The sequence below is a fragment of the Gastrolobium bilobum genome, unplaced genomic scaffold (genome assembly GCF_033153095.1).
Source record: "Gastrolobium bilobum isolate Gb01-03AN ecotype WA unplaced genomic scaffold, APGP_CSIRO_Gbil_v1 utg9238, whole genome shotgun sequence".
Classification (NCBI taxonomy): domain Eukaryota; kingdom Viridiplantae; phylum Streptophyta; class Magnoliopsida; order Fabales; family Fabaceae; genus Gastrolobium; species Gastrolobium bilobum.
This window is the reverse complement of record NW_026895853.1, coordinates 75,624-89,291: the sequence shown is the minus strand read 5'-3', so window position 1 is coordinate 89,291 and position 13,668 is coordinate 75,624. Positions and strand designations below refer to the sequence as shown.

The 13,668-nt window shown below is 33.8% G+C and overlaps 1 protein-coding gene across 3 annotated transcripts; it reads right to left on the bottom strand.

The window, feature by feature from the left end:
• Positions 1-5,151: 5,151 nt before the first annotated feature.
• Positions 5,152-12,831, bottom strand: LOC133296420 (phosphoglycerate mutase-like protein 1). Of its 3 annotated transcripts, none has more exons than XM_061495398.1 (10): positions 12,813-12,831; positions 10,181-10,242; positions 9,641-9,748; positions 9,138-9,217; positions 8,152-8,314; positions 7,310-7,384; positions 7,085-7,173; positions 6,394-6,513; positions 5,527-5,571; positions 5,152-5,454 (listed from the first exon to the last, which is right to left on the bottom strand). In XM_061495398.1, the coding sequence occupies exons 1-10, from the start codon at positions 12,814-12,816 to the stop codon at positions 5,340-5,342; spliced, it is 861 nt and encodes a 286-aa protein (XP_061351382.1). In that variant the 5' UTR covers positions 12,817-12,831; the 3' UTR covers positions 5,152-5,339. The 3 variants fall into 3 exon arrangements, with proteins under 3 accessions (XP_061351382.1, XP_061351381.1, XP_061351380.1); XM_061495397.1 differs by lacking the exon at positions 12,813-12,831 and adding an exon at positions 10,988-11,286 and having other exon boundaries at positions 10,181-10,248; XM_061495396.1 differs by lacking the exon at positions 12,813-12,831 and adding an exon at positions 10,994-11,284.
• Positions 12,832-13,668: the final 837 nt, after the last annotated feature.

Below are 13,668 nucleotides of genomic sequence, written 5' to 3'. Positions count from 1 at the left end.
ACAAGCTTTAGGGGGCTGTAAAGTTATTTAGAACCTAATCAAAAGAACCTAATCCAAATGCAGTCATTGTCAGGACACAGTGTAAAGTGTTTTTTTTTTTTTTGGTAAACGGACACTGTAAAGTTAAATGGGCTGTTATCTCTGAACTTGAAGCACACATCAAAATCCATCGGGTTACAAAAAAATTAGTATTGATCCTATTGAGCATTGCTATCTTAAAAAAGGACTTGGAGGGAGCTTTGGGTGTCCAAAATGTGTTTTCAATCGGGGATTTCTGTCTATTCAATCAGGAATACCATGTAGCCTATTGGTTAACCCTGATTTTCACGTGCAAGACATATGGATACAATCTATAAGACTTAATTAATATGAATTTCATGTTGCTTACTGCTCGAGTGCACGGTTCTATTCTGTTTGGTGATTATCTAGAGATGCACTAAAGATTCATATTATATAGAAATGGTTACATTGCCAAATTTGTTCCCACTTAATGTGCTAGCTAGAGCATACATTTAGTTTTAGCTATATCTTCAAGTTGTGGTACAGGACGTAGGCTTGTTCTTTAGTGAAAAAATTATCTGTTTTTTTTTTTTTTTTTGATTGCTCCACTGGTTTCGGGACTTTGCTCCGACTATATCCAATCTGACCCGGGTAGGTTACCTAGCATTGGTAAGTGAGTCTCACAGTGAGGATTTTCTGCATACACAAGGTCTCATCTGTTTTTACCCCTGATATAAAATTATCTGTTCATTATCCCAAAAGTTCTTTTTTATTACAATTTGTCATAAAATCCCTTCTGTTATTGTTATTTTGTTAGAAATTTATTTCTTCTGGATAAATTTATTAGGTTGTTGATAGCGAGCCATGCTCATCAGATGGTGTGCATGAAGTTGAATTGCTTCTACCATTTCTGAATAATAGTTTTGTTTAAGGTATGTTTGCCTACAATCTTATTTCTTATAAGTATTCAGGTTATTATTGCTATTACAATTTTTCCAGTTTTTTAAATTTTTATTTTCTAACATTAACAGTTAATATTTTATAAAGCATGCAGCCAAAGAGATGTTGTTGGCGTTCTTTCCTTTAGTGGCTCAATATGTTCTTTTGCATATCTGAATTCAAAAGAGCAAATTTCACAAGCCATCACTGATATAAAGGTGTCAATATCTATCCATATTTATTCATTCATTATTTTTCGATGAAACTTGTGTTCTTTTATTCAAGGGCTGTCTTAAGTTTGACATTTATTTTGGTAATATCTGCCATGAAATATGGTTATTTGATGGTACACCTTCTCATGGGTTTATAGAACGAAGTGATATATCGGAAATATGGCTAATTGTAATATCTATATATTGCTCATTGATATACGTCAATTTTTTCTCATTACCAAGAGATTATGCTGGTTCCTCATGTAATGCCATAAGATGGTTCCTTGCCTTCTAAGTTTTTTCATCAGCTACTGTGAGGTGTGTTTAGTAATGACATGGACACTTCATCTTATGTGTGTTTTGTAATGTTCTGACCTGAATTCTTACTCAATGGAATTATCTCTTTAAGCTGGTGTAATTAGGCAGTGAGATCTATCATCTATCCCTGGGTTGTTTCAAAGACCTACAGCTATTTTATTCTTAGAACCTTGTTACTATGCTATTCCCCTGGTTTAAAATAGGTTCTGAATGATTCAGCTATTTATTTTGTTGCGACTATATTCTCTGATGCATGAACCCTATTAACACATTTTCATACACTAGGAAATCTGGCACCTTCATTGAATTTTCCTGGGAGATCTGATTAGCCATTTAGGCAGGTTATATTTTCATGATTTCCTAGGTTTTTGTTCTTTTTGTTAGACTAGTGACAAGGTTCAAGTGATTTGATTGCTAAAGCGGAGGCAATGGACTTGCGATTACCTAGTAAAAAAAAATTTCTCCTCTACTAAATACTCCCTAAGGGGGTGTTTGGTTCAAGTTTTTGGAGAGGATTACCGGTAATCCTTCTTTGGTAAATGTAATTACCATGTTTGGTAGAAGGAATAAATTACGATTCCCGGATATCCAAGGATTACCGGTAATTTGATTTATAAAGAAAAGTCACTATTCAGATTACCAAAAATAATATGGTAATTCGGAATACCAATCAGAATACCAAGTAAAGGGAAAGCACAACAATAAATTTTGAGACAAAAATACCCCAATACACATAAAAATCTAGACCCAATCTATCAATTACAAAAGTAAAAATAGTTTGGGGTTATTTTTGTAAAATAACCTCATATTCCAAGTCACATTTCGTTCTAAACCAAATATGGAATCAGTAATTTTTACCCAGTATTCCCGGTAATATTTTGGCGAACCAAACACATCTTTCGTAAGATTCCAAGTAAACTCAATTTCTATTGAATTCCCATTAATCATGATTCCCGGTCACCAAAAAATTTCTCCTGTACCAAACACACCCTAAGTGTAAATGGGATTCAAACCCGGGATCATGCACTTTCTGAATGGACTTGCCACTTTAGCTAGGGTTATTGGGCGCACGGTCTATCCTATTTACTTGGGGTGAAATGCTTGTAGATATTCTCAAACTTTATTAGGTTGCAATAGTTTCTCCCGTGGATCGAGCTATGCCACCATAAACATATAAAAGTGATAATCACGTCAATTCATAAATGATAATTGATATAGTTTATTATTTTGGCTTCTGATGCTCTGGTTTGTCACACTTGATTGAATTTATCATACTTTTTAACAGTAAAGGATGTACTCTTCCATTTCCCAGAAGTGTCTTTGCACCATGGTTAGCAGGGGCGTATGTGTGTGATTACTTGCAGCCTTCTGAAACTATTGAGGTTTGTTCCATTTCTGTAGTGAAGCAGTATAGGTTTGGTTTCTCTCTGCGTCCGAATTTGTTTTGCTTGTTTGATTTGATTTGAAGGTCAACTATTCCTGCGTTGGATCATTTTGCATTGCATGTATTGTTGCTAAAAAAGATTTTAGGTGATTAGGAGTTTAGATTTGATAGTTACACAGGTATATAAAGAGACATAATCCTGGCTTGAAGAGATTAATTTTTTTTTTGATTTGGGATATTTCATTCCAAAATAATATATTATCCCGAGCCTTTGAACAACTACTTATTCATGCCTGGTACTACCCTGGTGCTTTGCAAATAAAGTATGCTTGAATTTAAGCATGTGCATGAGTTCAGGGGTCTGAATAACATGCTTTTTATTGTCAAATGTAAAACATAATGGCAGAGGACAGAGGCTACTCAACTTATGAGAAGCAAAATAATATGGTAATGTTGTTGGACACTCCTGAAAACCAAAAGCAAAAAGTAACAGAGTTAGAACAGTTCACTTAATGATAGTCGTTGTTTACCGTTGTCAAGTTTAAGACTACATTTACATCAACCGGTGTTTTCATGCTTTAGAACTACTTTCCTCCGGTACCCTCTACAAGCTTGTCACTGTTGTAATGAATTTATACTTTTGATTTTTATTTCTGGGTATTTTTCAAGGAAAACATTACATTATTCCTCTGACTTGTGATTTTCATTCGTAGGTTTTAAAAGATCATTGTATGGAGTTGTTATCTATGAAAGATCCAATTGATGTCTCTCCACTTCTGGAGCCAGAAAAAAAAAGTGCTATCTTTTAAAACTAAGCCCTGTTTAAATACTGTTTTTTTTTTTTGTATAAATACTGTTTTTAAAAATTGTTTTTTGGTTTTCAAAAATAAATAAATAAACTCATTTGATAAGACCTATTTTCTAAAAAAAAAAAAATTAAAAATTAAGTTTATTTATTTTTGGTTAGTATTTAAGTTCAATTTTTGGGTAGTATTTAAGTTCAAAATTTTAATGCAGTAACGTTATGTATTTTTTCCACACAAGTCCAGTTAAAAGATAATTTAATCAAGTGAAAAATGTTTATGCTTTAGCTATACTCACATGAAAGTTAGTGACTTCCATTAATATTTTCTTTCTATAACGAGACCCACCCATTTTTGGGAAAATTGTGTATAATTTTAAAGGATGTAAAGTTGTGTCATTTTAAGAGAGAGAAAGAGATAGATAAAGTAGGAGAGAGAGTTGACAAAAAAAATAAAGGTGTGGGTCCCGCTTCTTTGTGAGAGTGAAAGGATGTAAGTTGTGTAATTTTAAATGATAGACACTTTTTCCTCCATTTTTTTATGCAAATGTGACAGAAATTTTATTTTTCAACAAAAGCAAAAACATTTAACCCTTTAATCAAATCAAAAATAAAACTAAATGTTTCTACCAAAAAAATAAGGGTTCGCTTTTTGTCATGTGACATGACTAGACCACTTTCCTGCACACACAAATCAAGTGTGGGTCCCACGCTTAAAAAAAAAAGTCAGACCAAAATCAGGATACAACGCCGTATCCTTAAGATACGGACACAGATCCTTGTTGCAGGAATGAACAGTGTCATTCCTGCAACATGATTCTTATATTTCCCAAAAAATAAACTAAATTTTAATTCATATTAAAATAAAGCATTATTCGTGTTATTATTAAAAAATGATTATAACTTTTATATTGATCTAGCTCACAATTTATAAACAAGTCAAAAATTGTAGTTCACCAAGTTTTTAATGAATTGAATAAGGAGTATGATCACAAGCTGGCTTGACTCACTTCCAACTCTAACTAAACAAAGATACCCCTGTTAATGTTTAAAAGAAAATATATATAAAAACAAGGGAAATAGAAGTATAATATTATAAGGAAAGTTGTTAAGTTATGTTATAGAGATTGAAAGAATCACAGTTGTTTTGTTTTAAAAAACAAAATAAGTGTTGGTCCCACAATCTATATCTCTATGATATAACCTAACAATTTTTCAGTGACATTATATTTCTTTTTCCCCAAAAACAAACTCCTGTCTATGTTTTGTCACAAAATCAGTATAAAGTGGTTTATTTTCGCATGTTGAAAGCCGAACAAGCCCAAAAAATATACAATTTATTGAATTTCTTAATCCACGATCTCAAATTTAGTTTTACCAAGGATCAGACTTTCATAATGATATTTCTCTGTGGTGAAAAGGGGTCAGAGGTTAAGAATATATCATGAGAAGGCGTGAACCGGGAATGAAAAAGAAAATAATGTCTATTTTTCATTCATAAAATTGATAGCCATTAATGAATGCTAAAACACAGTATTAGTTGTCATCGTCCTTTTTTTCATCCTAAAAAGTTGGCACCTAGCTGTGTTTGGCGTCGGTAAAACCAATAAAAGCAATTAGGAAATCACATAACCGAAGAAAATTTTCTCATGTAACATACTGTCAGTTATTACGCAGGGAACTATTACTTTGCGTGCCCATTCCCAGGAAGTTTCTCGTCAGCAACATCGCTAGGAAGGTCAAGGCCGTGTGGAATTTTGCCAGGATAGTTGGTAGAGGACTCATCTGATCCAATCATACTGCAAAAACGAAGCTCAAAAGTGAATTTTCAGCAGAACCTTGAGTTTAAGTTCAGTAAATAAAATGGTCACCTTCTATCAACGATAACCACTGAACGTAGCTCACAATTAGCAAAGCTGTTCAAAAAGAAACGCAAAATTTTACTAATTAGTTCAGAGAAAAGTTTTTCATACAAATTTTTGTACAAAACTACTTTTCACCTCCAATTTTAAGGGAACAACAAATTAACCCTAAGTTTTAAAAAATTTACATTATGTTGTTCAACAATGTTGAGTAAGAATATCCCTCAAGTGCAATTCCCTCCTTTTTTATTTTTTTCCTACGTAAATTTTTCAAACGTGCAGTGAAGATTATTAAATAAATGCAGAAAAAAAAAGATAGATATGAAAATATTAGTCAATACTCAATATATCAAAAGTAGTCAGATGAGCATACTTGACCTGAATTATAATCGAACAATATATCATGAAGCCATGATCTTTTTCCATTTTATATTAAATTTAATTTTGATTACTTTATTTTTATATATATACAAGTGGAAATTGAACACAACCTAATACAGACTACCTAAATCTCTCACCATTAGATCAATCCTAGTAGCTTAATATTTGATTATTGATAATGTAAAAAAGTTTTAAAGTGCTAACCAGTGATGAGTTGTTACATTATTTAATGAGTTTGACATTTCAAGTACCGTCAAATTCATTAAATGATATCACATTATATCATTGGATAATAATGTAAAACTTTTTAACAGTGAAACTGTAAATAAATTAAAGTCCTCTATATTTCTTATTTTTTCTTAAAGGATTCAAATTTCAAAGGTCCTTCAACGCTCATTACATAATTTTTTTTTAAAAAGAAAACAAAAAGCTCCTTTATTATTATTCTTTTTGTTCATAAAAAAGATAAGGCAATCCCTCCAGAGGAATACTTACTGTGTGCAGATTTCACTCTTCACAGTTGGATGGCAATCATTTCCAAACGCACTTAGGGTATGAAACAGAAAACCGCTGTGGCTAACAACAGCTATCTCCTTTTCTTTACGCGTCCACAACCTGGACCAATTAAGGAAATGTGAAAAGAAAATATCAGATCTTTGGTTATAGGCTTGCAGCCATATGTTTCACAAGAGATATCATTTGCATAGTAATTTTCCTTAACATTTTTACACAATGGTAGGTGAGAAACATCCTGTAAATTTTAACATGAACACCAACATTAGCTTCATCCCAAACTTGTGATTAGAATGTGTTCTTATCCATTAATAGGTTTAAGGTTCATAAAGTCCTATTGCGGCAAATGCTTGTCAAAATACCTTCTTAAAATTTGAAACCACCAATATATAATCCTAATGGATTAGTGTAAACATGTGCTTCAGATACCATACAACAGCACACTGGAAAATTAAAAATCAAATTGTGCAACCACATGCATCGTCTGAATGTCTCTGAAATTATCACAGTAAGTGCAAAATAGTCAAAAAGGCAACCTTATCCAACCAATATGAACCTTCCAATTCAGAACGCTCAAACCTCTTTGGCTCTCCCTACTTTTCAATGATAAGATTATTCTTGTCAACTATTCATAGTCATTGACAGGAAACATAAATTATTTAATCACACTCACCATTCCAAAAATTTCAGCCCCCTGGCAGCAACTTCTTCATTCTCCTCTCTAGTGTCAGGTTTCCACAAAATGTCTTCATCATTTTCTATCTAAACACAATTTATACCAAGCATAAATCCCATCTAAACAAATTTCGATTATCTTCTAGCAACAAATGCATCAGAACAAACTTAATCGCAACAGCTGTTAGTGCATATTATGAGCTAATCAAAATAGATCACGTACCAGTGAAAAATTAATTGCTGGAAACATCTTTTTGTACTCGGTGATGCTTCTTCTCTTATCACAAGGATGCACCCCCTGGATTACAAAAAAAGAAGAAGAAGCAAGCATTACAGAAAAGCTTAATGAAATGAAATTAAAAACAGCAGGAGAGGATGTAAAAGATACCACACGCTCAATTTTGAAACTCCTTTCCGCTCATCATAACCTAATCTAATCTAGTCACTAGCTACAAGTTCATAGGCCACGTAAAAGCTGAAAACCAGTGACCTCCACCAATTGTTCAATGAAATAAAAAGGGAATATTTGAAAATCAATACAGTCAAAATATAAAGCAATATGAAGGAGCCAACAGCCCACCACACACCTCATGTCCTCATCCTGCAGTGAATCAACGAACTTCAGACTATTAACAAGACTCCGGAAACTCGGTTAAAGATATAACAAAATGAAGTGAATTGGATTAAGGAACAAAAATAAAATGGGCTAAAGTTGGGACAGGCAAGTATGACCTTACAGCAGCTCCTCAAGAAGCTGATGTAATGATTATATTGAATTCAACAAGCAAACAAACAGCAAATGAGCGACAAGACCTGACATCAGTTTCCTAAATAAGCTGGAAAGCAGGTTTCAAGATGGCAAGGTAGACAGCCATGTAATTTAAGTAATTCATCTGGTATATTTTCAAATAACTGATGCTATGCCCTCTTGAAGCTTTTAAGAGGGGAAAAAAAACAAGCAGAGATAGGAACTAAGAGAATTGAAGAAAGCAAAGGAATGATTGATACAATTAGTTAATTCAATCATCCAAACTTCAAAGCTATAAAATCATCATCATTATATACCAAATGCTCTCGGCAAAGCTCTACTGCTAAAAATGGTGGGGAATACAGACTAGAAATTGCATGACGACCACTATCTCCCACATTGTCATTCATCAGAGGAGGTACATTAATCCCATCAGAGTATGCTTCACCACCAAAGACTCCAACGGCTGTTTGCATGGTCCTGTAATACAATAATTAGCAATTTTAACTTATGATGACGCTCCTCCCAAACTAAATAAATACTCCTGTTTGTTCACTAATATACAAAACATTTATTCTGTGCAAATAGCAGTACAAGTGTACAACTCCACAAAAATACGTTTAAAAAATTCCTAGTGTATACTAAAAGGATTAACTCCAAATCAAGATCAATACTTATTATAAGTAAATATCCCCCATATTGAAAATAAAACTATATGGGTAGGATGATCTGTTCACAAATGTGTCGTTTCCAGTTTTTCTTTCTTTTCAGAATTTAAAAAGAAATTATAAACCATTTATTAAGAAGCATAGTGCACTCATATTTGAAAGACATTAAATAATAGATGTTAGACATATAACAAATATATACATCTACATAATAGACTAGCAAACACAATATATAATTCAAAAAGTAATGTCAGATATTCTCTGAGTATCTGTGTTCTGTTGGATTTTGGTCAAGAGTCATAAAATATGTTGCATCATCCACTAACAATCAGAAAAACAAAGCAGCTTTAAAAAATCATATTCAATTTCTGTTGTTTTATGTATGTTCATTCGAATCCAATTCTGCTATCTTTTAAGTTACCAGATGTATATACCCTCACGTCATAACATGTCTCGTTTCAACTCACACCACCTGTACATATCTCTATCAGCCTATCTGGTATATTACAATAAATCTTTAAGACCTTGGTCAGATAAGCAATTTTAATGGAAAGCAGTAAAAGAAGAAACAACTCTTGAAAAAAATGAGGCTAGTAAACGTCTCAGGAGAATTCTAAATCACAATGAAGTTATACCTTAACAAGGGGGAAGCAATAACTAGTTCAATTCTTTTGGAAAGACCGCTTCCCTTAACATGTTCTCTCAGATTATCAACCTGTCATAGAGACACAAATATTCGACCATGATGTTTAAATAACAAAAAATTAACCAGGAAAAAAAAGGGAAAGAACTAGCTAGAGATAGATCTATGCCAGAATGAGATAATCACTGTTTGATAAGAGAAACAAATTATGAGAATATGAAGGCATAACACCAATACCAATCACTACAGAAAATCTTGGCAAAACGGTTGGTGTTGTCGCCATGTGACCCAAAGGTCTCAAGTTTGAATCATGTAATCAGCTAAGACATCCTATTATTATATACCCACTTAATGAGTCTGACTCTTCCATGGGCCCTACGCCTTGCAGGAGCTTTATAGCACCATGTTTCCCTTTTATAAGTGTAAACACCTCAAGAATTCTGCAAAACACAAAGTCTATCCTGAATGACAGCAATTAATTTGACTGGCAATTACCTGCTTCCAGCCGAGAGGGGTTAGGTTTGCATCAAAAAGATCGTAAGACAAGTATGCATCATTGTTCTTCTCTCCTTCTACATTGTGGAATCCTTGGGCATGTCTAACCTGTGTACAAGCTTGGATAAGACCTTAATACTGTTGAAAGTAAGCAAATGATCTTCTCAAGAACCAAAGCACAATATACTCCAATACACAAGCTACGAATCCCTATACTTATCTGATAATTCATTTCACCCTTAAAATATAATGGAATTTTGACCCACATCATCTAAATTTCATGCACTTCCTAATCTTCTTGAACATCAGGGTTTAGATTAAAACTTCATTTTATAATATCAGGCAGAATGAGATAAGTAGGTAACATCAGTCAATATAACAAGTTACAAATCACAGGTGAGTAAAAGCTTTAGGATTACATTTCAAACGTATGTAGGGAAAAGAAATTTAAGCCACGTTACACGGAACAAATATAATTTTCATATCATAAGGGAAACAAAAAGAACAAGAATCTGCTTCAAGCATAAAGTTGCCACAAACCAGGTGAAGAGTTTTACAACGGTGCAATGGATAAAGACTTTGACCTGCAGCAGTATCCATATCTGCAGTGACATGAAAGAAAAGCCATCAAGAAAGTGTGACTGATGAAGTAATGACTAAACCAGTAGTGAGTATAAGCAAAACTTCACGCCTATATCTTGTCTCCTTGAACAAGACAAGAATGGCTCTACCACACACAAGTTTGCTTATAAGTATTTGTACCTAAAGATGTAAAGTACCAAACATTTGCAAGCATAAAAAGATCACATAAAGTCACACAAGAAGATTCTATATTCTCAACACACAGAACAGCAACAATGAGGAACACTGCAGATCCAAGATTACGCGCCAAGAATCATGGAACATACAACAATAACGCCCAAAGATGACTATAGGATTTGATATATTATTAACATTAATGAAATAAAAGAACAAGCTTAAAAAGAAGAAGAAGACAGGTTGATTTCAAGAAAATTTGAATGTTCGTCAATCATTAGTAAAGAAAGTAAAAACTGAGACGACGATTCTACTACATTTCAAAAAGAGCTAGATCAACAGCAGTGGCGCCATTAATTCCTACATGACCGGAAACGAACAATTTTTCATAAACGAATACTAATTAACGAGTCACCATCACTATTAGATCACGGAATCGTCGTAAAAGTAATCGAAAGTTAATCCTCAGAATTTTGGAGGTGATTAGTTTCTAGCAAAGCGCATCGAAAACGTGGATGAGAATTCACATGGCAGAAGAAAAAAATGAGAGAGAGAGAGAGAGAGAGAGAGAGAGAGAGAGAGTAGGAGGGGGAGTACCTAACGAAGAAGAGAAGCAAAGAAAACGAGGAGAACGTTGGGATTGGGATGCGCGGCGAGGCTCTGAAATGGGAGTGGGGGCAAAAGTGGAATTTAACAAAATAGAGTCATGAGGAATGGGCATGGCGCAAGATAAATACATCGTGGCGGTTGGGGAGTTGCCACTTGCTTGAGTATCGAAAAAATAATTTGATAATTGTGACTCTCACTCTCCCTATGGGCTTGCTGATTTGGTCTGAAAAAATGAAGAGGTGCGTTTTTGGCTGCTAATCCTTCGCACATGGCAGATCACTCATCAGTCATCACACATATTTGATTTCTTGTTTGTCACGGTTGGAACAAATGAAAAAAAATATATTAGATTCACTTAAATTACAAAAAAATTATCCACGGAAAAGACAGATTATAAACCATAATCTAAGGCATATTAAATATAATAAAAAATCAACTTTTAATCATAATATTAATTTATAAATTTTGAAAAGGTTGAAAATTTAAATTAGCATTTCAATATTTCACCTTGGCAAGTAATTTGGAGGGGTGATTGTTTTGGGGATTAATATTTGTTATTTTAAAGGATATAGAAAATTGTCATTTTACTTTGTATGATTAGAGAAATATAAATCATGGTGGAAAAAAAGTGAAATTTTTTTAATTTAAATATTAAATAAAAAATATCAGTTTTAACTAAAATGACTTTCCTTTAAAAGGACAAACATTTTTTCTTGTTTTGGACCTATCCACTGAGTTGTTGCTTTCTTTTGCTTCCATCATGTTGAAAATAATTGTCTGAAATCTAAAAAACGCGATAATCCAACAAGACGTATCTTTGAATGCACACTAATCTTACTAGAAAGAAATCACCACTCGAATAGTGACAAAAATAAAGATTAAGCAACATACATAAGTAATCAGATGGAAAAATGATTGTACTAGTGCAATTCATTAAAAGAATCGCCTAGTTAATCCGCAACGAAAAAGATTCCATCACAGTCAAAGCATGTTGATCAATCCCGCATCTTATTAATATGAGATTTAGTGCCACGTCATGACTTCCGCACGTACTTTATGTGTCACTTTTGCCACATCATCCAGTTTCACATGTTTATTGTGCTTCCCTCAATACCACGCCAGCCAATCCCGCATGTTTGTTGTGCGTCTCTCTTTGCCACATCATTAGTCCTGTAACTGACATGCACGGGGCTAATCCCGCTCTCATTTAATGCAGCATTTTTCAACTCAATAAATTCTCACCCTTCCTAATTATAATAGTCCTAACCCAATTAATTAGCAAATTACATGTAATTAAATAATTAAACATGTTTTAGTGAGTAAAATTAAGTATAAGGCTTAATTAAATGAATTTGAGTCACTTTGGAGTTAAAAAGTGTACTCAGTAAAAATTAAGGGGTATAAATGGGTGTAGGCAAAAGTACCCAAAATATAAAAATAAAAGTGAAAATGTTCCTAGAATAATATTCCAGACTTTTGGGTGAAGTTTGGTAATTATTGGAGTTAAATAGATAGATGAACCGATACCCACTTAAAACCATTTAACATAAGGTTAAGTGGCATAAAACAAAAAAAAAGAACCCAAGCCCCTCATTTCCCCGTCGAACCAGCATCAGAGAAGAAAAGAAAGAAGGGAGGAGAGGGAGAAAAGGGAAGAAGAAGGGGAAACCATGGAGTGAGCAAACCTTGGCCGAATCAACTCATTCCAAAGCCTAAACCACTCCAAATCTTCTCTTCTTTCATAATCCTAGCTTAGTTTTTAGTGGGGAGCATTGTGGAGTGGGATATCATCCTCCAAAAATTCGGCCCATTGGAGAAATTGAGGTGTTTGAGAGCTTCAACCTCCATTGAAGCTTGAGGAGCCATCAATCCTTGGTTGTGTGACCATTGGTGGTAAGATTCTAACCCTTGAACCTTGCTCTCTTGGAAATTCCATGATTTAGGGTTTTTAATGAATAGTGTTTTAGGGTTTTTATGAAATATTGATAGATTGGCTATGTTCTAGGCGTATTGTAGCTTAGCGTATGTTATGAGAAATGCTAGGAATGATGATTAATCGGTGAAAATGAGCTTAGATAGTTATATGACTATACTATGAATATTGCAAGAATATGATACTTGGTTGTGAGTTTTCTTGCAATTATGGTCATTGGTTGGTTGAATAATTATTGTGTCCATGTGATGTCTAGAATTGAGGCATTTGGACCAACCTTGAGTGATCAACCATTGGAGCAAGCTATGGAGCTTGATTAGCTCATCGGAATAAGTGAGTCCATGCTTTAGTTGTGGCATGATTGAGTTGTGGTTGGTAATTATGAGACACTTTGGATGCAATATGTTTTAAATTGCATTAAACCTTGTGTAGGTTTTGTTTGGAAAGTGGATTATTGCAATTGGTTGTCGAACCTGTTGGTGGAGAATATAGGTTGACAGAAGCTTGAGGTAAGCCTTCGGACCTTGGGTGTAATTCCCTTGATTGTTCCACCAAGCCCTGAAAGGGTAGTGGTAATTATAGTGTATATAAATGCAATGAAATAGTGTAATGCTTTGTTATACGTATGTGTATGCATTTGGTGTGGCATAGGATGGTGTTTCCCTATGTGGTATGTTGCATGACGATGCGTAAACCATACTTGGTAGTTAGCTGGCCAGTAGGACTATTT

Excerpts from the sequence above, each read along its gene's own strand:
- LOC133296420 (XM_061495397.1), bottom strand. The coding sequence starts at position 11,135 with ATGTATTTATCTTGCGCCATGCCCATTCCTCATGACTCTATTTTGTTA. Across the intron at positions 10,249-10,987 it reads CTCTTCTTCGTTAGGTACTC|CTGCAGATATGGATACTGCT; the intron begins CCCCTCCTACTC and ends TCTTTCATGTCA. Across the intron at positions 9,218-9,640 it reads CCCCTCTCGGCTGGAAGCAG|GTTGATAATCTGAGAGAACA; the intron begins GTAATTGCCAGT and ends TCTCTATGACAG.